The sequence below is a fragment of the Bubalus bubalis genome, chromosome 5 (genome assembly GCF_019923935.1).
Source record: "Bubalus bubalis isolate 160015118507 breed Murrah chromosome 5, NDDB_SH_1, whole genome shotgun sequence".
NCBI classification, from domain to species: domain Eukaryota; kingdom Metazoa; phylum Chordata; class Mammalia; order Artiodactyla; family Bovidae; genus Bubalus; species Bubalus bubalis.
The window spans coordinates 1,994,432-2,021,997 of record NC_059161.1 but is presented as its reverse complement, the minus strand read 5'-3'; the positions used below and the strand labels follow the sequence as shown (position 1 = coordinate 2,021,997).

The following is a 27,566-nucleotide window of genomic DNA, read 5'->3' as shown; positions in this document are numbered from 1 at the left end:
AATTGTTTTGCTATTTTTTGTGCTGTTGTTTCTATTTTTGACGAGTTAGGGCTTTATCTCTTTAGGCACCATGAAATGTCTTACCTACCCCAGTCTCCCAAGTCCTAAATAAGACCTACTCAACAAACACAAATAATACTTATCAATTTCATTTGCTCATGTGAATTAGACACATTTAGAATTATACACAATTCTATAATTCACAATAATTCACAATTGTGAATTATACACAATTAGAATTGTGTATATTAATATAGTAAGTTCCAGGAGTTGGTGATGGACAGGGAAGCCTGGCGTGCTGCAGTCCATGGGGTCACAAAGAGTTGGACACGACTGAGCGACTGAACTGAATTATAGACAACTAACATTCACTGTTAGTTAAGGCCAGGTAAGTTTTTTAAAGCATACTAAAATTTTGTAATCCTGAATTGTTTGATATTAAAGTCAAACGCTCTACATTTTCTAACACTAGCGAATAACATGTAAAACATGACCATATAGGACTAAATTGGAAATTGAAGTGTAATTCCTACAAACGTAATTTTAAGGGACACGGCCTCTGATTTGAGTCACTGTTAAACTCTCAGCAGTTACCACTTAGAAGACACCCAACAAATTGACTTAATTATTTAAGCTATTAATAAAGGGGCAGTCAGAACCTCCCTTGAGTTGAGGGCCCCCTAAATGCTTCCTGGCGGTGCAGCGGGTAAGACTCCATGCTTCAAAGGCGAGGGCACAGGTTCAATCCCTGGTCCGGAAGCTAAGATCCCACATGCCTCGGGGCAACTGATTCTTGGAGTTGCAACTAGAAAGGACCCCTGCACTGCAATGAAGAGCCCACACGATGGGACGAAAGATCCCACAGGCTGCAGTTAACACCCAGCGCAGCCAAAAAGAATGCCCAGAGGTCTGGGATGGCCCCTCTGAGACGCTGCGTCTGAGGGGAGACCTTAGAAGCAGCCCCCAGCGCTGGTTCAGGCCGTCAGTGTGTGTAAAAGCCTCGGGCAGCAGGAAGAAGCCCCACAGGGGTCAGGGCTCCAGGGACCGAGGTAAGGAGTTGATTTTCCTCTAAGTGCAGCAGAGAGCCTCGAAGGGACCCAAGTCGAATGGCTCTGTGATGGGATTCACATGTTTAAATGATGATGCTGGCTACCGTGCATGGGATGCATCTGTCCTGGGAGCTGGCGTGGACTCTAGACCCCAGGGAGGAGGCCGGTCAGCAGAGCCAAGTGGGGCTTCTGGCGGCCAGCTGAGCCATCCTCTGGGGGCCACCCGCCCTCAGCCGGGGGGAAGGCACTTGGCAGGACCCTGAGGAGATGCGCCAGAAGCCCAGCACGCTGCCTGAGCCTCCCCAGGTCTGTGCCTTCAAATCCCTCCTCCCGACACTGTACATCCACAAGTGGAGGCAGGGAAGGTGGAGGGGAAGATGGGAAGACACCTCACTCTCCAGTCCCTCTTCAGGGAGGGAAACATCCTTCCTCGAAACGGGGGCACGAAATCGGAAGGAACCCCGCCCCCACCAGGCTCAAGAGCCAGGCAGACAGCGTTCCCACCACGGCCCCGTCACTGCGGGCAGTCACTTCACTCACCTGTCAACCCTGGGCTCCCGATCTCTAGCAGCAGATGAGTAACATCTGCTATCGTCTCTGCAGGGATGACACGAGGTCACGGCTGGGGCAGGCAAAGCGGAGGCCTGTTCCTCCCCCGCCTCGTGCCCACTTGGCCCCGGGCACAGGTTCCATCACTCTCAGAGCAGCCGCGCACCCACCCTTCACCTACAGCACAGACCACCGAGACACCCCCGAGAAGTTCAATTCTGTTTTGGTCCAGAACCATTTGCCATTCTCCTGTCCCAAACACACAGGTCCCTGTGTGTTGATCTAACCAATTGGTAGTGTTTTGAGTCATACATCATGGGGCCAATGGCGCCTTAACCACGAATTACATTAATATATCATCAAAGCTACGGCACTGGTATGATGTATGGCTTCAATACATCATTGGGGTGCCAGGCTGCTAATGATGTATTACTCAAAACCATAGCAACAGCTAGAAAGATCAAGATAAGTTCTGTATTTTTCAAACTTATTCTCAGTAAATGCGATTTTTTTTTTCAGTTTCCACAATAAAATACATGTTCCAAGGATATACGGGGACGCAAGTGCTCCTGGTGAGTTCCCAGACGTTCCCCGGATGGTTTACTTTGTGCTCAGTCACTCAGTCGTGTCGGACTCTTTGTGAGCCCATGGACTGCAGCCCGCCAGGCTCCTCTGTCTGTGGGATTCTCCAGGCAAGAATACTGGAGTGCTTAGCCATTTCCTCCTGCAGGGGACCTTCCAGACCCAGGAGCTGAACCTGCATCTCCTGTGTCTCGTGCACTGCAGGTGGATTCTTAACCCGTGGAGCCATCAGGGAAGCCCCATTTACTCTATACCTTGCTCCTAAGTTCACTTTGAAATACTGAAACCAAGTCTCAGAAAAATCATTATCACTGATGAATGTACGGTCCTCTGCATTTTCCAAGGGTCTCCAGTCCAGGGTCACAATTGCTGATGAAGTTCAAGCATTTTCTCCCCATGCCTTCCGAAGGACCTAGACTATGTCAGGGCAGAAACGTCCTTCAGTCAACTCACGGGCAAGCTTGCCTCACTCAACCTGACACAGCAAATGCCTGAACACCCCTTCCTTCTCCTCCTCCTCGCCTGCAGAGGATGCAGGCGCTGTCCCTGAGAGAGCTCCACCGTGTCAGAGGGATTTAAATCTAAACCGCAAGCCTCCCACCTGGCAGCCCTGGGCCGTCGCTATTTTTAGCACAACGAGAACTGGCAAAGAAAAGGGAATTGTATACTTGCAGCTGCTGCACCAGCAACCCCATAGCCACCGGGGAAATCTTTTAATCCAGATTCTCACTGCAAAGCTCAGCTGTCTGACACCAGTTCCACTCACTCAAGAATGGCCTGAAGAGCAAAGAAGCACTCAGCATCTGCACACACACACTCGCGGAAGCACACAGATGCACACCTCATACCCACAAAGCAAGAGAAGGAGGCATTAGAGCCAGGGAGCCAAGCCCAAAGCAGGCCTTCTGAAGAAGACGCTGATATTCTACCAACCACGGGCCCTCGGATTTGACTTTTCAGTTTAATTCCTAAGAAACTTCAGGAACTTCCCTGGTGGTCCAGTGGCTGAGATTCCGTGATCCCAAGGCAGGGGCCCAGGTTTGATCCCTGGTCAAGGAACTAGATCCCACAGCCTCAACTAAGAGCTTGCAAGCCGCAACTAAACATCCCATGTGCCGAAACTGAGGCCCAGCACAGCCAAATAAATAAGTGTTAAAAAAAGAAGAAACTCAGAATCAGTGTCACTTAGAGAAGGGAACTGCGGTGTTGGAGAAGACTCCTGAGAGTCTCTGGGGCTGCACGGAGATCCAACCGGTCCATCCTAAAGGAGATCAGTCCTGAATATTCACTGGAAGGACTGATGCTGGAGCTCCAATACTTTGGCCACCTGATGTGAAGAGCCCACTCATTAGAAAAGACCCTAATGCTGGGAAAAATTGAAGGTGGGAGGAGAAGAGGGTGGCAGAGGATGAGATGGTTGGATGGCATCACTGACTCAACGGACATGAGTTTGAGCAAACTCCAGGGGTTGGTGATGGACAGGGAGGCCTGGCATGCTGCAGTCCATGGAGTCGCAAAGAGTCAGACACGACTGCGCCCAGGTCTACACAGAGGTGGGAGCACGTCTCTAAAGTCTCTGAGACAGACATCTGTGCTCTTGGCACTCGGCATGTCCTGAAACTCAGGGCAGCATCCTGATCCCTAAGTGGGGTGCCTCTTGACATTTTCCCAGGCAGGCGGGAGTCTGTCACCCCAGATCCCTCTGAGCCCCTCGGGGCAGGAAAGCAGGCCCTCATTCCGATGTCTGACATCGGAAGTGAATCCTCTCCCCCTTCCTCTCTTCATCTGGGCTGAAGCCTGCAGGGAAGCCGGCGGTATGAGGATGGATTAGGGAGAACTGATGATTCAGCACCTACGCTTCCTGCCCGGAGCTCGGTGATCACTGACTGTCTCAATCAGCAGATAGAAAACGAAAGCCCCAGAGAAGACAGGAAGATTCACGCCAGAAAAGGCAAGAGTGACAAAGATCCTCGACTCAGAAGTGGAGGGTTTGTGATGGGCTTGGGCTGAAAAGACTCTACCAGGTGGGTTTATACTTCGTTCTTGAAGGCAGTCAGAGAAAGGGAGCCTGGTTACCTCTGAACCACAGTTAACCACAGAGCTCTGGGGGGGCCCCAGAGACTGGAGTCCAGACCCTGGTTTTACAAATGAGGCTCATGAAATGCCGAGGGGATCTGTGATTCCTGGACCATTCTGGAAGCATTTGTTCATTATTACACTCCGTGGAGCTCAGATAGGAGTGGACGCTTTTCTCTGTCCAGAATGACCATTTTCCTCGTCTTCTGCAATTGGTCTGAGTCCAGCTCCTACTTTAAAAGCCAAGCCCGAGTCTCACCTCCTCCAGGAAGCCTTCCTGATTTCCCCCCAGCCTGTGTTGCTTCCCCTGGAGGCTGACCGTCTCTGAGCTATGACAGAGTGCTGCTTTGTATAACTACACACGCTTTCTAAGAGACACCCAGTAAGCTCAACCTCAGCCACTTCAGAAAAAATGCCCTTTGAGGACCACGGATCTGCTCCAGGAGCAGGGGTGTGGGGGTGTGGGAGGAGGGTGGGGGCAGAGGAGCAGGCACCTCTTAGGGCAGCTGTCCAACTCAGGGTGTTGATAAAGGTGGGAAACAGACAGTGTGATACAATCTCTTGTAAAGACTGAAGATAGTCCTAATGCCATTCTGTATATTTGCCTGCTTCCTGCCTTATGGTCAATCTGGCTATGTGCCTTATTTGCAAAGAGGAAGGAAGTTCTGTAGCAAGTCCCTTAATCAGGGTGCAAAGTAAAACTTTTGTGCCCCTTTCACCAGTATGCAATAATCACTTCTTTCTAAGCTTTTAAGCTGAATTGGCGCTGCATCATTCTTATGCATAGGTGAATATATGAATGGAAAAAGACCCTGATGCTGGGAAAGAATGAAGGCAGGAGGAGAAGGGGACAACAGAGGATGAGATGGTTGGACGGCATCACCAGCTCCTATGGACATGAGTTTTAGCAAACTCCAGGAAGGACAGGGAAGCCTGGCGTGCTGCAGTCCATAAGGTCACAAAGAGTAGGACTGAACAACACAAGAACATATGTAATGATATAGTTATACAGGCAGAGAGATGTCTATGCCATCTGTAGTTTCCTACCATAAAGAATTAAAAGACGCTTGCTCCTTGGAAGGAAAGTTATGACCAACCTAGACAGCATATTAAAAAGCAGAGACATTACTTTGCCAACAAAGGTCTGTCTAGTCAAGGCTATGGTTCTTCCAGTGGTCATGTGTGGATGTGAGAGTTGAACAATAAAGAAAGCTAAGCACCGAAGAATTGATGCTTTTGAACTGTGGTGTTGGAGAAGACTCTTGAGAATCCCTTGGGCTTGCAAGGAGATCCAACCAGTCCATTCTAACAGAGATCAGTCCTGGGTGTTCATTGGAGGGACTGATATTGAAGGTGAAACTCCAATACTTTGGCCACCTGATGCGCAGAGCTGCCTCCTTTGAAAAGACCCTGATGCTCGGAAAGATTGACGCAGGAGGAGAAGGGAATGACAGAGGATGAGATGGTACATGGCATCACCGACTCAATGGCCATGGGTTTGAGTGAACTCCGGGAGTTGGTGATGGACAGAGAGGCCTGGCGTGCTGTGGTTCATGGGGTCGCAAAGAGTTGGACACGACTGAGCGACTGAACTGAACTGAACCATAAAGAATAGTTTGAAACACACACAAATAAACATAACAAAGTCTTTGGTCATTTTTACCTAGATCCTTCAAAGAAAATTAGAAATTGATGGCTATACCAGAATTCTTATTAAGAAACATATTATTATATGGTTTCTTGAGGAATCTTGTCTTTTTTTTTTTTTTTGTCAGTGCCACACAGCTTGTGGGATCTTGGTTCCCCAACCAGGGACTGAACCCACACCCTCAACAGTGAAAGCCTTTAGTCCTAACCGCCAGGAACTTTCTAGCAGTCTTATCTTTAACTGCTTCAAGTAAACAAGAGTTGCTCACACTCATCCAAATAAAATGCTTCCTAATTCTTCTAACTGTTCCCCACAAACCATCCAGAGAGAGCCTGGAGCTCCACTGAGTTTTCAAAATACGCGAAAGGCATGTTCATTGCAAAGTAGCCATCTTTCAGAGCCGTAAAGCATGCCCTTAGGAGATGCCCCTTGGGAAAGGATCTGCCAGCTACTCAATTAACATAGTCCATATATTAACAGAAGACCAAATAGCGTAGAGACAGAGAACAGCGTAGTGGCAACCCGAGGGCTTCCAGTGGGGTGGCGGACGGGAGGCCGGTGGAGGGGATCAACGCTGATGGACGGATGCTCAGCTTCTGGCGGTGAGCGTCCGGTAGTGTCAACAGCACTGGAAGGACAGCGCTGCGCACAGGAAACATGCGACGCTTCACACAAACGTTCACTAAAAAAACTAAATTGGAAATAAACAAGTACGTGTGTCTCAGGTTCACCGGTGCAGCAAGGCAGCACAGGGAGTCGCTTTCCCTTAAATCGAATTCCATGAACCGCACCGAGAACATCGCCTCCTCCCCCGGAGTCTTGGGCAACACGACTCAGGGCCTCCCGTCGGAGCCCGGACCCCGGCCTCACGGACGGTGCGCGGGCCCCTCCCTCCCTCCGTCCCGGGCCAGCGAAACACTCGGCGCTTCCGAACCGCCCCGTCGGCCCACGTGACGCCCTCCGAGGCCAGACCCGTCTCCCCAGGAAAGCACGGCCAGGCGTGATGTGTTTCCCCCAGCACTCCGGGCGCTCCCTGACCTTCCTTCCTGCCCGCTCCGCATCCTTTGTTACCAAGATAACTTGTTTATAAAAGGGCTGGGGGTCGGTTACGGAAAACAGGGGCACGCGCGCTGCCTGGGCGTGCCGGGAAAGGGCCTGCCAGGGCGGGGCCACACCAGGGGGTGCGCCTTCCTCCATCTCGGCTCCCAGAAGCGTCGTGTAGACACGAGAACTGCCCCAGGGTCAGAGTTTCTCTCTGCAAACTGCAGATAGTTCCCTTCTCTCTCCCTTCTGTGATTTGTATCTTTCACAGCAGTGTATTCTCTTGTTTCTGAAGTTTAAAAAGGCGTTTGTACGCATGCCTGGCAGCTCATCCTGTGTACCAAGCCTTGACTATGAAGAGTAAGTGAAATGAGAAAAACACAGCATTCTGTTCAATTGGGTACATAATCACATGTGAACGGGGTTTTCATAACAGAGTTCTCTCTGAAGATTTTGTTTTCTAACATTTCTATTTTGTCCATCCTAAAGTATGGATGTGAGAGTTGGACTGTGAAGAAAGCTGAGCGCCGAAGAATTGATGCTTTTGAACTGTGGTGTTGGAGAAGACTCTTGAGAGTCCCTTGGACTGCAAGGAGATCCAGTCAGTCCATTCTAAAGGAGATCAGTTCTGGGTGTTCTTTGGAAGGAATGATGCTAAAGCTGAAACTCCAGTACTTTGGCCACCTCATGCGAAGGGTTGACTCATTGGAAAAGACTCTGATGCTGGGAGGGATTGGGGGCAGGAGGAGAAGGGGACGACAGAGGATGAGATGGCTGGATGGCATCACAGACTTGATGGACGTGAGTTTGAGTGAACTCCGGGAACTGGTGATGGACAGGGAGGCCTGGCGTGCTGCGATTCATGGGGTCGCAAAGAGTCAGACACGACTACGTGACTGAACTGAACTGAAAGGAAATCAGTCCTGAATAGTCGTTGGAGGGACTGATGCTGAAGCTGAAACTCCAATACTTTGGCCACCTGATGCGAAGAACTGACTCATTTGCAAAGACCCTGATGCTGGGAAAGATTGAAGGCAGGAGGAGAAGGGGATGACAGAGGATGAGATGGTTGGATGGCATCACTGACTCGATGGACGTGAGTTTGAGCCAAGTCCAGCAGTTGGTGATGGACAGGGAGGCCTGGCATGCTGCAGTCCACAGGGTTGCAAAGAGTCGGACACAACTAAGCGACTGAACTGGTACTGATACTGAAATTGAATAAAGATCCCATTTTAACCAAAAAATAAAAATGCATTTGTGTGTTTGGGTATAATGCATATAATACAACAGATATTAACTAGACTTTCTGTGGTGATCATTTTGCAACATATACAAATAGTGAATCATCATGTCCACCTGAAACTGATATGTCAATGATAGCTCAATTTTTATTTTCTTGATTTTTTAAAAATTTAAATTTTATTGGCGTGTAGTTGATTTACAATGTGGTGTTAGCTTCAGGTGTACAGCAAAGTGATTCAGTTACATATATACATATATTCATTCATTTTTAGAGTCTTTATCACAGAATATTGATACCTCATTTTTAAAAGGGCATTCATGCAGGGCTCTGTCACCTACAATTTGCAAGTCTTGCGAGCCCGCCGTCTCACCGCCTGCTGCGTCCACACGGCACTGCCGCCCCATCCTCCCGCCACCCCTGACCCCACGTGGGTGAGTCCCTGCACCTGGAACCCCCTTTCCATCCCTTGCCCAGCCAATCACTGCTTGTACCCCACATCTCACCTCAGTCTCCCCTTCCCCAGCAAGTCTCCATGACCCCAGGCGTGACACTAGGAAAGGAGTGAAGGGGTGATGCTCGGTGCCTGGTGGAGGAGCTGACCTGGGGCGAGGGGAGCCCGCCTCACCGAGAGAAGCCCTCATCTTAGCGGAGCACATGAAGACCCAAGAGTTCACCCAGGCTGCTGTGCAGAAGCTCCAGCTCCTGAGGAGGCCCGGTGTCTAGCATAGGCAAGGTTCCTGGCAAGAATAGCAACTGGCAGGAAGTTGAGTTCTTCACAGACCCAAAAGGATTTGATTCTTACCAGTATGTCTCATGCTGAAGCTGAAGGTCCAATACTTTGGCCACCTGATGTGAAGAGTCAACAACTCATTGGAAAAGACCCTGATGCTGGGAAAGATTGAAGGCAGGAGGAGAAGGGGACGACAGAGGATGAGATGGTTGGATGGCATCACCGACTCAATGGACATGAGTTTGAGTAAGCTCTGGGAGTCAGTGATGGACAGGGAAGCCTGGCGTGCTGCAGTCCATGGGGTCGCAAAGAGCTGGGCACGACTTAGAGACTGAAGAAGTAGATCTCAAATAAACAAACAGGTTCACATATGTACATCCCTAGGCATTTCCTGGATCTTATGAGGCATAAACTCATCATGTGGATAAATATGCTTCCCACTAAGGAGACGTGGAGGACCCCAGGAGCATCTGAGGGTTCCAAGATCTGGAGCAGCTCCCAGAGACCCACTGGCATGATACCCAGCTCTCCAGACAGTCTGTAGTCAAATTACAGAACTCAGTCCTTTTGGAGCTCAAGGGCCAACCTGCCTCTTTCCTGCAAGAGTATCTAATACCCTTGAAAGCTTCAAGGGACAGGAAAATTCAGTCACACTGAGCCCCAGAACTAGGAGTGGCCCAATTAGCCATCTCCAAATAGGATGAATGATATTGCACAGACTGACTCGGGTTTGAATCCAGGCTTCCCCACTCATTAACTGTGTGACCTTGGGCAAGTTCCTTAACCTCTCTGAGCTACCATTTTCCATCTATTATAATGGAATGAGACTCTCTCAGGGTAATTGGCAGGTTATATAAACCCCTAAGCAAAGAGTGAAGGTTCAGTAATCACTGGCTGTGATCATTAATAAATACAAGTGGTTGTCATGGAGACACAAGTGTTGCAGAGTAGAGGACTGTGATACAGAATTTTCAGGTGCGAACATCCATTTACAAAAGAGCCACCAAAGGATAGTTCCAAAGCCCAGGTTGTTACCTGCTGGCTCTTTGTCACATGCCCTTTTTTAGAGAGCCCTTTGAGATTGGAGGGATATACACTAATATGGCCTGGTATTAACAACATGTCATTGCTTCTCTAAAAGGAATTATACTGCATATCCGCAGGATGGGACTCAGCACTCGGGGCTATAATTAGTCCGTGTCTATTAAATAGCAGTTGCACAACTTCCTAGTAATTTACAGGAATCCTAAATTATAAGGCTGCTTCTTGAAAATGTTTTTGCCTCCATCATCTCACCCTCCCAGTCTCGTTAGGCTCGGGGCTTTTAAACCAGAAAGAGAACTAGCTGCTTTCAGCATAGCAGAGAACAGATTCTAAAAGCATCCCTCTAACACTATCCTGAATTTCACCAACAAGGGGGAGAAAAGGTTTACGTGGCAACTGAGAAAGTAATACGGCAAAGGGACCCACACGAAATTAAGTCTAACAAGCTTATCTTCCCCCCTATCTCTACAGGAACACAGTTGGGAGAAATATCGTTCATGTGTGTGTGTGATATTCCATGACGTTAAATTGATTACAAACAGATTGACTGGGTAGAGTGTGCTGTGTTGAGCAAGAAAATTTCGTATATGTGCTGCTGAAGCGAGCACAGAGCAAGAAAATCTAAACCAATGGCAGACACCATCCAAAGGTCTTTAAAGAGACCATCACTTTGTCATAATGAGAAAACAGGAGTGCACGGATTGCCCTCATTCCAATGCTAATGCAAAAGAGCGGACTTTAAAAATCTTAAATTAAGATGGATTATGGATGTGAAACAGAGTCCTACTTAGGAAGAGAGTATCTCACATTAAAGTGATATAAATTTGCATTCATCTAGAAAATTCAAAGTAAATCAATATGACATAAATTATAGGTGCTGGAAATTGTGGAGCTGGTTTTAAAGGAAGATAATTTACACTGTTCTTTACTCTGGGATTAAACAAACATAACCAGAAAGTACAACCTGGAAATCAAGTCCGTTGCAAAGCACACTGGGGGTCCTATGGGACAGGTACCCCTCGAGTGAGCCTGAGTGACGTGACTGACATGCAGGTAACCGGGGGGTAACAGGTGCTCTAGGTGGTCAGTGGCCAGGCCTGAGCCTCATTCCTGAAGGTCAGGGGGAGGGTGGGAGGGCCTCTTCGTCTCTGTCCCCCATCCGCGCTGCTGCCCTGATCCAAGTTTCATTTCCATTTTCTCATCCAATTACATCTTGCTCAGTTCCTCACTAAAATTTATAGCAAACTTTGCAAAGCTTTTGACCTGTAGCATCTTATTAAACTTTTATGAAAAATCAATGCCGCTCCATCCTACGGAGGGGCTGTTCCTCACGCCGTTGTCAGGGGTGACTGAAGCCTATTTACCCCCGGATCTGACGAGAGAGATTGAAACTGCAAGAAGTCTTCATCTCACAGGCCAGGTGGCCATAAAGAGGAAATTCTCATATTTTTCTAAAATATGGCATTTCAAGAAATGCCACCTTGGGAAAATGAGTCTGAAAAGAAAGCAAAAGCGTAAGTTTTTAATCATTTGTCTTTTTTTATTGTTGTTTTGATCGCATCGTTCTCCCCCAGAATAGCATCTCTGGGCCCCCTGGCTTCCCTCTGGGTTCCTCGTGTGGGACACATTGGACCCTCTGGACAAGGACCCGACCCCACCGTCCCCCTGCTCCACAGCTATTCCAGGGACACGCACCACCAGTCAGCCGGTCAGAAACCCAAGAACCGTCCCAGAACCCTCTTGACTAGTAAACGGTTCTTGATTCTGTACCCTAGCTCCAATCAGTCCCCAGCCTCCACTCTGTCCTTACGTCCAACACGGCAGCCCTCCGCTCTGTCTCCTAGACCCTCACCAATGGCTTCCTAACTCTTCTCTCGGCCACCCATCTTTATTTTAAATATGAGGCTGCTGCTAAGTCGCTTCAGTCATGTCCGACTCTGTGCGACCCCATAGACAGCAGCCCATCAGGCTCCACCGTCCCTGGGATTCTCCAGGCAAGAACACTGGAGTGGGTTGCCATTTCCTTCTCTGATGCATGAAAGTGAAAAGTGAAAGTGAAGTCGCTCAGTCATGACTCTTAGCGACTTCATGGACTGCAGCCTACCCGGCTCCTCCATCCATGGGATTTTCCAGGCAAGAGTACTGGAGTGGGGTGCCATTGCCTTCTCTGAAATATGAGGCAGTGAGTACTTTTTTAAAGTGCAATTGATTTTATTTTTTAAATTTATTTTTATTTATTTTGGGCCACACCACGCTGCATGTAGAATCTTATTTCCCTAGGCAGGTATCGAACTCGTGCCCCCTGCGTAGAGTATTAACCACGGAACCCCCAGGGAAGTCCCTCCGCCTCCCATCTTGGCCACATACATCCATGATAAACTCTGACTCCATAGTGAGCTACCCTTCCCCACATTCTGACCACACACTCCCCACCACTGAGGTCCTTCGGAGTCCCTATCAGCTGTCTTCAGCACGAGGCCCAGCTACTCGGAGCCGGGAGCCAGGCCCCCTCCACGGCCCCGGGCTTAGCTGCCGTTTCCTGAGTGCTCCATATGTACAGGGCCATGGGGCTTGGGTTTTCCCCCATAAAATGCTTACAAACCTATGGACTCCTGGGCCCCTTACAAAAACACCTCCCTCTTGAATCTGGAACTTGGGGACTTGAGCTGGGTTTCTGTTGAGATTGAATATGTAACAGATGACAAAAGTCATGTCCGACTCTTTGCGACCCCATGGCCTATACAGTCCCTGGAATTCTCCAGGCCAGAATACTGGAGTGGGTAGCCATCCCCTTCTCCATGGGGTCTTCCCAACCAAGGGATCAAACCCAGGTCTCCCGCATTGCAGGTGGATTCTTGACCACCTGAGCTATCAGGGAAGCCTTAACAAATGACCAGAGAGGGCGAGACCCACACCCCATCCTTCTTTGACCAATGGTTTCTCTCAACCTTTCTGAGGGAGAAACAGCTGCAGTGAAAAGAATAGCTCAAAGCCCACCATCAGCTAAATCCTCCAGAGTTGACTGAAGGCAAAAGCTTGAAAGAAACCGGAGACTCAATTAGAGGCAGCGGGTTCTCAGTGAGGGGCTGGCTTCCACCCTCAGGAGAAAGGAGAGCCGTGCTGCAAACAGACTGTGCAGACAGACCCCGCGCAAGCCTCCTTGCCACTTCCTAAGTGTGCGGCCTTGCCACCTGCTCACCTGAGGAGCCTCAGCCTCCTCGCCTGTAAATGGTGATGCTCACAGGAGCAAGTCACAGGGTCACTGCGAAGGCTTAATGAGACCCTGACCTAGGACCCAGCAGAGAGGAACTCAGTCAAGGCCAGGTATTGTTAACATACCACCTCACAAGATGTGCTACCAGCTACCGAGATTCTCTGTACACGATAAAATTCCTTTCTTCTCCATGACCTAGTTCCTATGTTAATTTTCTCCATCAGCTCTGTCACACGCAAGACAACCTGCTCAAATTGAACCAGAGTCAAACAGAAGTTGAGCTGTGTTTCAGGGAATTCCCTGGCCATCCTGTGGCTAAGACGCTGAGCCTCCACGGCAGGAGGCATGGGTTCAACCCTAGGCTGGGGAACTAAGATCCCACATGCCTCGAGGCACGGCCAAAAAATATGTATGTGTGTGTGTGGAGGTGGGGTGTCTCCCAGGGGCACAGGGGCTAAGAATTCAGCTGCCAATGCAGAAGCCACAGGAGACGCAGGTTCTATCAGGAAGATCCCCTGGAGGAGGAATGGCAACCCACTCCAGGAGTCTTGCCTGGGAAATCCCACGGACAGGAGCCTGGCGGGCTACAGTCCACGGGTTGCAGACTCGGACACAAATGAGCAACAGCATGCATGTGTATGTGTTTGTGTTTCTGTAATGCAGTTATACATACATACATACACACACATATACATGTATGTACAACCGAATCGCTTTGCTGTACACATGAAACACTGAAAATCAACTATATTCCAAACAAAACAAAGTAACAGGGACAGGATTTGACCCACCTAGTGCAGCGCTCAGCCATCCCACTGCTGTCTTCTCATGTCACTTGATCACCTAAAATCTCCAGGGCCTCGCATTTTGCCTAAAGAGCCGTCACATTCAAGCCCCACCGCCCAGAGGGGCCACTCCTCCCTTCTCGCCCACATGCCCTACGGTTAGTTTCTTGGGATTTTGTCATTGCCGTTTTTCATATGGACCACTTTTAAAGTCTTTTACTCACTTTGTCACAATACTGCTTCTGATCTATCTCTCGGCCACAAGGCACGTGGGATCTTAGCCCCCAACCAGGGGTCAAACCTGCACTCCCCGCATCGGAAGGTGACGCCCCGACCCCTGGACCCCCAGAAAGTCCCTGCAGTTCGTTCTGGACGTGGCCCTCTTCCCTCACACTTTGCACAGGCCGTTCCCTCCGCCAGGAGCCTTCACACCATGCCGAGCACAGTCAGGGAACCCACTCCTGCTCCAGCTCAGCACGGGCGGGCTTGTCCCCGCTCTCGCAGCTGTTAAAGCCAGCCCCTAAAGCCAGCCCCCACGTCTGGGTTTCACACTGTAAGATGGATGTTGGTCGCCTCCCTTATTAAACACTAGGCTCCCCGGATGATGACTTACTCCACCGCGACCCTAGCGAACGGCATATAGGAGATCTAAGTAAGTACTTGTGGGCTGAATAAAGAATTCATTACACTTGCAGCTGTCCAGAGGACAGGAGCACCTCGCGCTGGACGCAAGATTAGGAGGCCTGACCACTCTTAAGAGCTGACCCATGAAGGCGCGCCTGTGTACTCGCTCAGTCACTTCGGTCACGTCCAGCTCTTTGAGATCCCTTTGTGATCCTATGGACTGTGGTCCACCAGGCCCCTCTGTCCATGGGATTCTCCAGGCAAGAATCCTGGAGTAGACTGCTATGCCGTCTTCCAGGGGCTCTTTCCAACCCAAGGATCAAACTCACGTCTCCTCCAGCTCCTATATTGCAGACAGATTCTTTAACGCTGAGCCACCAGAGAAGCCTGACTTAGGAACACTAGAATACTAAAAGTATTTTACAGCTTCAAACACATTATCATGTTACCAAAATCTGCTGAAACTGTGAGCATTGAACCAAACAAATCTTATAACAATCTTTACAACAAGCAATTGAAGAAAGATAAAGTGTAATAATAAAAGAAATAGTATACTCTGGCCTCCAGGCAAAATGCATTAGAAATTGATATTTTTTTCAAGAAAAAAGTCAACACACATCTTGGCAGTGAAACGGGAAAGTCAAATTTAGTCAAGTTTAGTCAAGACGATATCATCATGGAAAGAAATTGATCCAGTAGGCTCGTCTTCTAAAACTATTCAGTTCATCTTGATGTTGTCTCTGAAGGGAATATAATTTTTCTCTGGCTTGAACCTTGATGACCATGGGGAAAGGCTTTAACTGGGATGTTCTTTTGGTGATAGATAAAATGTGTATGAAAGGGTCACAGAACATGAGCAGGATTCCCCAAGGAGTTAAGGGTTTAGTCATTCTACGGCCAATGGAATATTTTTATGAAGCTGGGTTTATAAATATGGCTGACTGTGGAGTACTTGCTGAGATGCTGGATTTTTACTCTTTTAATCAATTAGCCATATAACAGAGAACTATGACAGTTCATGAAAATGTTCTTTAAGGAAAAAAAAGAGGGAGTGTAGGTAAGCAATATTGTCCAGTAATCTAAAAATAAATCATTCCAAGCTGTGGATAATAGGAAACAGTGGTAGAAAAGGGCATTTGGGAAAGGACTGTGGGCATCGAAAGATGAGGGTGAGCAATTTGAGGAAGTAACCAAGTGATGCAGCGTTGTAACAAGAAGACCCGTTACAGATCACTAGACCTTCATTACTAACCTCATTCCCAAGACCCGGTAAAATCAAGTACCACGTGCAGTAATATTCCAGCTACTAGCGTTTCAATCCTGTAAAATCTTATATCCAGACCTGGATATATTTCAACCCTAGTCAGATAAATAATTGCTGTATTTTTAATTCTTTGCAAAGCCACTAAGTGTCTGGTATTTTTTTAATTATATTGGGATAAACTCCCTTCACTGCTTATTACATGTTTACTGGTATCGTACCATATATCAGCTATGTTATAGGAGAACCTAGTGTCAGGTTAATCCCATCTTCCCAGCTTTAATCTGTGCTCCTTTATAAATCAGAGAGCAGTGTGTTGAAAGATTTCTCCATCAAATACTAAAAAATATATATATATTTCTCTTAGTGTAATAATTAAGGCAGAAGCTACAAATAAATATGGCAAATGTTATAGAATCAGAGCATTAATAAGCAACAATCTTCAATCAAAATGTTTATTTTTTCAGCTTTTCAAGAAAAATCTATTATCATTTATTTTACATGTTTTATACTCTTATCCCCCAAATATCTGAGTGAAATTTGATGCCAGGACAGCTTATGGAAGTAGGTGAACAGAGGAAAATTGGAAACTGGAATGGCATTTAAGTTCTTTATTTAAAAATAAGTATTTTTGCTAAGCAACTATCAGTTCAGTCGCTCAGTTGTGTCCGACTCTTTGCGACCCCATGAATCGCAGCACGCCAGGCCTCCCTGTCCATCACCAACTCCCAGAGTCCACCCAAACCCGTGTCCATCGAGTCAGTGATGCCATCCAACCATTTCATCCTCTGTCGTCCCCTTTTCCTCCTGCCCTCAATCTTTCCCAGCATCAGGGTCTTTTCAAACGAGTCAGCTCTTCGCATCAGGTGGCCAAAGTATTGGAGTTTCAGCTTCAGCATCAGTCCTTCCAATGAACACCCAGGACTGACCTCCTTTAGGATGGACTGGTTGGATCTCCTTGCAGTCCAAGAGACTCTGAAGAGTCTTCTCCAACACCACAGTTCAAAAGCATCAATTCTTTGGTGCTCAACCTTCTTTATAGTCCAACTCTCACATCCATACATGACCACTGGAAAAACCATAGCCTTGACTAGACAGACCTTTGTTGGCAAAGTAACGTCTCTGCTTTTGAATATGTTATCTAGGTTGGTCGTAACTTTTCTTCCAAGGAGTAAGCGTCTTTTAATTTCATGACTGCAATCACCATCTGCTGTGATTTTGGAGCCCCAAAAAATAAAGTCTGACACTGTTTCCACTGTTTCCCCATCTATCTGCCATGAAGTGATGGGACCAGATGCCATGACCTTCGTTTTCTGAATGTTGAGCTTTAAGCCAACTTTTTCACTCTCCTCTTTCACTTTCATCAAGAGGCTCTTTAGTTCTTCTTCACTTTCTGCCGTAAGGGTGGTGTCATCTGCATATCTGAGGTTCTTGATATTTCTCCCGGCAATCTTGATTCCAGCTTGTGCTTCCTCCAGCCCAGTGTTTCTCATGATGTACTCTGCATAGAAGTTAAATAAGCAGGGTGACAATATACAGCCTTGACGTACTCCTTTTCCTATTTGGAACCAGTCTGTTGTTCCATGTCCAGTTCTAACTGTTGCTTCCTGAGCTGCATACAGGTTTCTCAGGAGGCAGGTCAGGTGGTCTGGTATTCCCATCTCTTTCAGAATTTTCCACAATCCACACAGTCAAAGGCTTTGGGATAGTCAATAAAGCAGAAATAGATGTTTTTCTGGAACTCTCTTGCTTTTTCGACGATCCATCAATCATCAATCTTGCCTTGAACACCCCATGAACAGTATGAAAAGAAGCAACTATATTCCAATAAAAATTAATTTAAAAGATAATACATTAATTAATTATTAAAAATAAACAATAAGCAATAAAAAGAAAATAGGCACTTTTTTAAAAGTCAATAAATTTTTTAAAATAATTTAACATTCATAAATGATTTTTGAAATTCAAAAATGTTCAAAAGGATGGTCTATTTTAGGAGAAGTGAGAAAACAAAAATAAGGGTTCCTTTCTGTTGAGACAGAATTAAGAAGTAAGGCCATCGGAAGACTTGGGGCAGGAGGAAGCAGACCTCGCAGGTGTGTAGTTTCTCACTATGTAAGACTGAACTTGGACTGCATCTAATTAGAACTTTTTAAAGCCGTCTATACCAGCTAATACGCAGAAGAGAGTACAGTGTCGACCTGGCTGTGAAGAAACACATTTTCATTGATTTGATTACAGGGCCACTGAGAAGTCTCTTCACACTCGAAAAATACCCTTCCTATTAGTTCGTTGAAACCTAAAATTCCAAAATGTTATTTTCCCAGCTTAGAATTTTATCTTATTTTAAAACACAATACTCCTAGGAAAGGCGGACTATTCAACTATTCAGCAAACTGCCATTTATACTTGAGTGTAAGCTAGCTTATCATAATCTCTCTGAGTGTTGCTAAGAGACCAGCAGAAATGATGGAGAATCTGGATGCAGAGGAGGAAGACAGAGGCACTAAAGAGGAGGGCCACACAGGCTGAAGTGCAGCTTACTCGATATTTGGCTGAAGCTAAAGGGATCTCTAAATTTTGACCACATTAGTCAAGGCAAACGCTAGAACGTCTTCAAATAACTAGACAGTCTTTAACCACCGTGCATTGTCAGGTTATAGACCCAAAGGCCTGGAAGGGAATCAACTTGGCCTCCATCTTGGCGGTTTCCTTGGCTGACTCCCTGATCAGGTTTGTTTTGCAAAGGTCACTTAATTAGTACTCTGGGTAACAGTTATAAGTTAACATTATCTTCCCCCAGATAATGATAGCATTTTGCATGTGCTAAGTCAAACAGGAATTAACAAAATTCCAATGGCTTACTTAAATGATAAATAATGAGCCATTTTAAGGAAGCGATCTCCTGGGGTGTGCGGAAAAGCCTGCTGCTCCACTAGAAGGGAAAACAGGAAAGGGAGCAGCCCATGCTGGTTCAGGAGGAGAGGCAGCGGGGAGCGGGTCCCCCAGGATGGGCACAAGCCCACACTCTGGCTCTGTTACATTTTTCTTTTTTCCTTTTCTGTGCTATCCTTTTTTTTTTTTTTTTAAGCCTATCACTCTTGAGACATCTATGAAAATACCACACATACCAACAGCCAATAAAATGATCTCCCTAATCCAAATTACAGAGGTGTGAATCGCGTCTTCACCGCTCCCAGGCTGCCTTCCTGAAATAGCATTCGACAGAACTATTATCAGCGCAAAGTTTCAGACGCTTACCAGCTCTGTAAGGAGGACCGCCTCGTTTCATCACGATCACGAAATACACCAGTGCAGAGTAACTGTTTCATATATGATTTTATTCACCTTTGGTTACACTGGGTCTGTCTTCATTGCAGGGCGGGCTTTTCTCTAACTGTGGCAAGTGGGGCGACTCTCCAGCTGTGGCGTGCGGGCTTCTCACTGCCGTGTCTGCTCTTGCTGGGGAGCAGGGCTCCAGTAGCTGCAGCCTGTGGGCCCACAAGTTGCTTCTCCTGGGTTCTAGGGCACAGACTCAGTAGTTAAAGCTCCGCAGCATGTGGGATCCTCCCTGACCAGGAATCAAACCCATGTCTCCTGCATTGGCAGGCAGATTCTTTACCACTGAGCCATGAGGGAAGTCCTAGATTAACTTTTTATGGACAACATCTTTTTCTTGCTCAAGCTTAAAGCTTTGAATTTCAAGTGATAATATAAAGAAAGCCTATAACCCTATAAAAATATAGGAGATCGAAACCTGTTTCTTATCAAATTTATTGAAATGATCTGCTCCAGCAGAACCGTTGTGAAGATGAGCTTGGTCCCCACTCATAGAGGAGAGCCTGTCTTCACTGTGTTCCTAACAGCCCACATCAATCTTGCTTTGAGGACCTTACATAGCATCAGTAAAATGCAGTCCTGTGTCATGTCGTACGACCTCGTTCCCTACCTATCTTGATCTTAAAGGTTATTTCTGGAGAAAATAGGCCAACAAATCATATTTTCTTAAACATGTTACTTTAGTCATTTATGAGCTCACATATCTTGAAAAATACATCAGAAAACTTGAAGCATGGTAACTCAGAAATGACACAGCAAATAATGCATGAAACTTAACCCAAATATGACATAAAGCTAAGATTATCTATTTATGTAGAAAATAACTATTTGAATTGTTCCATTGAGGCGCTTTTCTGTTCTTGTGCTAGTTTGAATGTTAGGGCAAATTAATCTACAATACGCTTTCGTATATATTCACTTTACAGGTATGTTATAATGAGAGAAATTGGCAATGGTGAGCATACCCTGTTAAACACAGGGACAGTTTCTCAGATTCTTCTTTAACAAGAAATGAGCTGGACATCCTTCCCGGGGATAGTGTTGTGAATGGCAGTACGCAACAGGACGCGATGGCGATACACAACGGCGGCCACGCACCCCCTACTACACAACGGAGACCACACACCCCCCGCTACACAACGGAGGCCACACACCCCCGCTACACAACGGAGACCACACACCCCCACTACACAACAGCGGCCACACCCCCCGCGCACCACCAACGATGCATCACGCCGCAAAGACTAGGAAAGAAGAAGAATGCGGGTCGGCCACTCAAGTATATTAATCCCCAGCAGCACAGGGCCTGATAGCAGAGCATCTCAGAGGAAGAAAACAGAAGCATTCATGGCCTAAACACCCCCATCGGGGAGCAAGGAGGCCCAGAGGCCTGACTGCAGGGAAGGTAGGGGCCCAGCCATCCACCCAGGCCTACCACCACCACCAGCGGGGAGGGTCCGCTCTGTGTTTATTGGGTCTGGGGCCGAGGCTGAAATGGACCATCAATAAAACAGAATTGGGGGCAAGTCACTGAGAGCGCCTGCGGTGACGCTCTAGCCGACATTATCCTGCCTCCTAAGTTGCTGTCTCATTTCGTCTCCACGGGGTGTGGGAACGTCAGCAGTAAGACTCTATAAGAGGCAGTCCCGGCCGCGGACCTACGCACCTCGGTGGAGACAGAATATAAAGTTCAATCCATGAAACCCTTGAAGCTGATGTAAACAGCTTTTAATAGCAGTGAACATTTGTCGGCTTTGTTTAGACCATCTGGATGTTCCATTGTGTTCGGCTGAACGCCGACTGCCGCCGGGTGACAGTTGATGTATGTTAAGTACAAGCAAAGTGCGACGCCCGCACTGGGGCCCGGAGAGGGAACTTGCAGTGTTTTGTGGAATATTCCCTCAGATCGCCTGCATCCTTTGTGGCTCCGTGCCAGAGTCCTCTGGCCTTCTTTTTTTTTTTTTAATAATCAAAGGAGAGTTTTGTTTTTACTGTTTGAAAGGTTAGGAAAACCATGCCAAAGTTCTTGCAGGCAGCTTGGAGAGCTTGGGTACACAGGAACGACTTTCAACGTGGAAGAAAAAGGAAAGGCATCCTGGGAGCAGGCAGGCTCTGCTGGTCTCATGTGCCTGACAAGCCAGCCAGTAAAGTGCCACCGAGAAAACCTTGCCAGTGAACACGGATCCGCTGGAGGTCTGCAAAGGAGAGAGCACCCCTTAAAAGCTCACTCTCCTTCCCCTGCACAAGCCGGCTCGAGGTGCATCTGTGCCCAGGGAGGGGCCCCCACTCACCCAGCACGGTTCCTCCCGTTGGCCCTGACGCTGCAGGAGTGGGAAGAGCGGAGGACTCCCCACATCACCCGGCCCCGAACAAAATCGCCACAAGCACAGGAGAACCGCGGAGCACCGGGAGGGCTCAGAAGTCTCCCCGATCACCCCCCAGCCCGACGGCCTCACTGGAGCACTTGTGAGGCGCGTCACACGCCCTCCTGTCACACCCACCGCTGGTGTTGCCCCCGCGTGAATCAGGGGGATGCCGGCCCTGGAGCCCCGAGTGCTTGAGATGAAAACACTGCTCCGCTTTTTTTTTTTTACTATGTCAGTAAAAAAATGGTTTAATAAATGGAATTCCACGTTACTGCACAAGACAGAGAAACTGGATGATGGATATGCAAGACTTGATCTCAGGTTGTTCACGTGGGAAACACACCGATACCATCCTGTGTTTGGAGCACTGCCAAATCTCAATGGACAGGAGACACGAGGGGCGGAAATTCTACCCGTAAGTGAAATCTATGATTTGTGCAACCCTGGATACAAGATTCACATAACACCTGGTTCTGACAAGGACCGAAACTGTGGCACTGTCCTTCTTTATATTGGAAGGCCAGATATAGGCCTGGAAAACGCCTGCAGGAACAGAAGAAATAGTGAGGCCCAGATATACTCATCTGTGAAATGGGCATACTTATCCTTTCTGAGGATTAAACTGAAAGTCATGCAAAGATGTCGATACAATAGGGGAGATAAATAAATAAATATATATGTGTATGTATATATATATAATTGGGTGGCTTCCCAGGTGGCGAAAGTGGTAAAGAACCCGCCTGCCAATGTAGGAGACATAAGAGACTCAGGTTGAATCCCTGGGTCGGGAATATTCCCTGGAGAAGGAAATGGCAACCCACTCAAGTATTCTTGCCTGGAGAATCCTATGGACAGAGGAGCCTGGCGGGCTACAATCCATAGGGTTGCAAAAAGTGGTACACGACTGAAGTGACTGAGCATGTATATATATATGATTATGACTGCTTCAAGTTGTATGGCAGAGACCAACACAAAATTGTAAAGCAATTATCCACCAATAAAAAAGTTAATAAAATTTTTTTAAAAGATGTCACATATAATACAATGTAATGTATCTCAACAAACTTTGGCCGAAAATTATTATTAGAAAATCTATACTGAAAATTTGATTATGCAGAGTTGTTACATGGGCTCTGGAGGGGTCCAGGTTCAATCCCTGGTTAAGGAACTGGATTCCACTTGCTGCAGCTAAGACCAAGTGCAACCAAATAAAGAAATAAAAATAAATAAATACTTTTAAAATACCTTGATAAATAGCTGGGTACGTTATCTTCGTGAGGCTGTGCTCTGTGTTCTTTAAAACAACTTACACCAAACATTCTAAGTTACACTTGTGGATTAATTGTGTATCAAGAGCAAATTACACCTTCCGATGGCTCCTAAAAATTGCCTTTATCTCTCAATTCTTCTCCTTATTACAAATTAAACAGGACTTCCCCAGTGGCTCAGTGGATAGGAATCTGCCTGCCAATGCAGGGGAACACAGTTTTGAGCCCTTTTCCAGGAAGATTCCACATGCTGCGGAGCGACTAAGCCCACACACCACAACTACTGAGCCTGGGCTCTAGAGCAGACGAACTGCAGCCACCGAGCCTGTGTGCTATAACTACAGAGCCTGTGTGTGGCAACCACTGAAGCCCAAGTGGCCAGAGCCCGTGCTCCCCAATGAGAGAAGCCACCGGGATGAGAAGCCCAGCACCCGAACGAAGGGCAGCCTCGGCTCCCCACGACTAGAGAAAGCCTGCGCAAAACGACAAAGACCAGTGCAGCCAAAAGTACATCAACAGATAATATTTAAAAACCAAATTAAACAAAGAAACTCTACTCCATGGTTCAAAAGAAACGAGCACAGAGAAACGTATTACATCTGTTAAATAAAATTTATACATACATCATTGTGTACATTGAAAGTTCCACTCTGAGAATAATTTCCAAAGTGCCTAGAACACTGGCTGGTTCAGGACAGAAGCACAACAAAAATTCACTGACTAAAGGAAAGAACTCTTAAAGGCCCTAGATACATGATGCTACAACACAGCCATCTCATCTCGATGTCAGCAAACATCAAACACGATTATCACAGCAAGTGAGCCTCTAAAGTAACAACATTCAACAACAAACCTGACAACAGTCAGAATCTGGGGAAAGAGTGTGGATTCTTTTCATCAGAACCTAATTTCCAAAGGATGATGAAGTAGATATTGACTAAACAGTGGTTATATTTTTTAATTCATAGTTTTTATTTCCCATAGAATCTTACATTATAGATAATAGATTTCAAAGTACTTTTACACTCATTATCTCATTAGAAATGTCCTGTGTTAAACTTAACACATTATAAATCAACTGTACTTCAATAAAATAAAAATATTTGAAAGAAAGAATGACCTGCCTTTATTCCCTTTTCTCTGAAAAAAACAGAAACAACACAATTTCAAGTATGCTGTTTAAAGAATAACTACAGTTGAATCATTAAAATCTTGTTTGATTTTGTATTCATTTTTGCCTCTCTCAAATTAAATCACACCCAAAATAATAAATGTTATGCAACGGGATGGAGTACATGGCTTCTGCGGCAAGTTGTATCATGCAAATGTGACTTCAGCGTCTCTCATTCCACAAGCTCTTCTGAAATCCGACGCTGACGCTCCCCCTTCAAGGGTCTCTTGTAGGGTCTCTGTCCCCTCTCTGTGAACCTCAGTGGACCTTTATGCCTACGTTGGCCAAGAGTTTGGCACAAGCGATGCTGGGACTTCTAAGGCTAGAGGTGATAAATGCCACAGTGTTGTTCTCATTTAGTCGCTCAGTCGTGTCCAACTCTTTGCGACCCATGGACTACCCTAACCCTAACCCGCCAGGCTCCTGGGTCCACGGGCTTCTCCAGGCAAGAATACTGGAGTGGGTAGCTGTTCCCTTCTCCAGAGCATCTTCGCCACTCAGATTGAACCCTGGTCTCCTGCACTGCAGGCAGATTCTTTACCATCTGAACCACAGGGAAGCCCAAATGCCGTGTACCTCCACCTTATTCTCTTGGGACGCTCGCTCTTGGAACTCGGCCAGGCAGCCTAGAGGAGGCCCATGAGGGGACGCCACAGCCCTGGCCGAGCTCACAGCTCACAGCCCACGCCAACCTGCCAGCCATCTGAAGGAGCCGCCTTGAAGAGGGATCTTCAGTCCCTGGCTCAGTGGATGAACTCAGCCCAATGTGAAAACGCATGAGCCTTTCGAATAAATGATAATAAAATAAATGATTTCTCTGTTTCCGATGACTATGTTTGTATGCAGAAACATACAAGTACATGTGTTAACACTAGAATTCAAAGACCCTGCAAAAGCTATTCTACGTCTGTTATTTATAATATTTTGCTTCAGTGGTTGATTGAGTACAGTGACTATTTGTAGAACTCAGAAACAGTGGGTTACTTCCCGGATGGTCCAGTGGCTATGACTCCGCACTCCCAGTGCAGGGCGCCTGGGTTCAATTCCTGGTCAGGGAATGAGATCCCACGTGCTACAGTTAAGCGTTCCCAGGATGCAACTAGAGAACACACATCACAGCCGAATAAATATACATTTATTCTTAAAAATAGTAGGCTAAAGTTTAGTGCTAAACAAACAACACTGAAGCTTTTATCCGAACTCCCTTTCACCTACAAAACACAAGTGACCGTGCAGGGTTCACTTACGCTCTCCAGAAACTGTTTGTGAGACAACAACATAGCTTCAAATAATTAGAGCTTATAAATGTTATTAATAAGTCAGCTGAACAACCCATCCAGAAGTGTGTTTCAAAAATTATAAAACCTTTTTGTACAATATAAAGTTTGGTTGTCGATCCAGTGAAGGAATATAAATGGAAAAACACTTTGTGAACTATATATAAAACATTTTCCTAAGAGAAGTTGAGATTTTAAAAAAGCTTATCATTTCAAAATCTAACAGTTAGCTACAGTTAGATATACAGGATCAGAACATTGTAAATAATACATTTATAAATTCATTAATCCTTTTAAAAATTCCAGACGAATGAAAAGTTGTGCATTTTTAAACAGCTTCTTTGCCAAGAGGGGATTGGATAATATGACCTCTCAAAGTTCTTTTCAGGGCCCATGAATCTGAGAGATGCAAGCTGCCTTGCTATCCACAGACACCAGATCACAGAGGATTTTGAATTTAATTTCAATTACTTAAGTTCTGGGTGTTCTGCAAAAATGAAGGAGCTCACCTCAATGCCTATATCAGTGAAGCGATAATTGAATAGTTTTTCTTAACAAATAGCACAAATGTAAAAATCATTCATTTCTCAAAAACATGAATATTATTTGCCTCTGATTTTATAAACATGAATATTATTTGCCTCTGATTTTATAAACATGAATATTATTTGCCTCTGATTTTAGTATTTTTAATTTCTAAAATGCAACACTCTTACAATAGCTACAGAAGAAAGTGAGACTATAAATAGTCTTCAAAAGAGCATTGCCTAAATAAGCATATTTCATGCAGGTCCCCAAAACAAGAGGTTAAATGTTTCTCAGAATCACAGTGAAGATATTTACAAAGGGGATTTTGACCGTGTTCAGTGGAATCAAATTAATATTCATGACTTCATCTGCATAAGCACTGGAAGGGCCTTATTTGATTCCTCAGTTTTCTGTATAAATATGTGTTTAAATATTTGCTACCTTGGAAACAAAACCAGCAACTCATTAGACACTGGAAAAATTAAAGCAAAACATAAAAAGCAAATTTTGATCAAACATAGTAGAAGGAGCAAGCCAGCGATCCCAGAGCATCTGTATGGCAAAATGGAATGCCACCTAGTTTTTTAAAAAGTGAAGATGCTAATTCTGCTGATGAAGACATTGTCTTCCCCTCTCGTGCCCTATTCATTATGCAAGGCTGCAGAATATGAAGTGTGGCTGTGTGATCCGGCCGATCTAATGATCTCCCCCACCTGCTCATCTGGTACAATTTTAATTAACACTCCAAGGAGGTTTGTCAAGAGTAATCAAAAACATTGTCGCTTATAAAGCTGTGGCAAGAAATCAATAGTTTTCATCAGAAAAGGTAAGGTCTGGCATAACTGAACCATTTAATTGCTTCATTCCAATAAACAAAAACTGCACATTTTAATGACTTGATTCGGGAGATCAATATGGAGCCGCAGCTCGCGTTGGACAGCAACATGTGGTGGGGCGCCCGCAGCCCTTTGCCTTCCGAAAGCTGCATTTCTCTTTTTTATTTCATCCCCGAGCGGCAATGGGTGGCTGCGCCCACGCGGGCCGTGATTTATATGCTCTGGGTGACCTCCAGGGCCGTAAGACGGGGACGGGTGACTAGTTCTCAATGGTAAGCTACTGGCATTTGACAAAGTGCCTGAAGCAGAATGAATTTACTTCTCTTTTCCTCCGTCATCAACAGGCCCTGCCCTGACCCCCGCTCTGACTCCTATAACAAGATCTCCTGTCGCTGCCGGAAAAATTTACTGTCTCCTCTCCTTCTCATTGAGCCCGAGTGAGGGCTGCCGTCACCTTCAGTGAACTGAGTCCACGGGAGATTTAACTAAACGCAGCCCTAGTTTAAAAACTAAGGCAGCGCATTTCCTGTAAAGCAGGAGGCTTCAAAGGCATCTGTATGCCCACGGCATGATTTTCTAACAAGCAAACCCTTTCTTTGGGCTACGTCTAAGGCAAAGCCACGCGTGGGCCCCCAACCTCACTATTGCAATGTGGTACCCTGAACGTGAAGCTCTCATTAAAATGACACACTTTAAGAACTCTGTTCATCATCGTTGCCAGAAGAAGACGGATGTCCCCACGGCACTGAAGTCATTTTGAAGGTTACTCGAAAACAGAAATTCTTAACCGTGCAAAAGTATCGTATGTGATGTGCATAAACGGAACCCCTTCCAATTCCGCTGCGATAACTATGCAGAGATGCAAGAGGAAATAAAGACATCAGATTAAACATTCTAAGCAGAAGATGTGCTCTGGCAACTTTCTTCATGGCGAT

General features: G+C 46.3%; 1 protein-coding gene across 1 annotated transcript in view; it reads left to right on the top strand.

Annotated features, from left to right (window-relative positions):
- The window catches only part of NR5A2 (nuclear receptor subfamily 5 group A member 2), a 164,559-nt gene extending 143,297 nt beyond the window's left edge, over positions 1-21,262 (top strand). The window contains exon 7 of the mRNA XM_044942631.2: positions 20,112-21,262. Coding sequence (XP_044798566.1) covers positions 20,112-20,122 — 11 coding nt within the window. The 3' untranslated portion in view covers positions 20,123-21,262. The remainder of the gene's footprint in view (positions 1-20,111) is intronic.
- Positions 21,263-27,566: the final 6,304 nt, after the last annotated feature.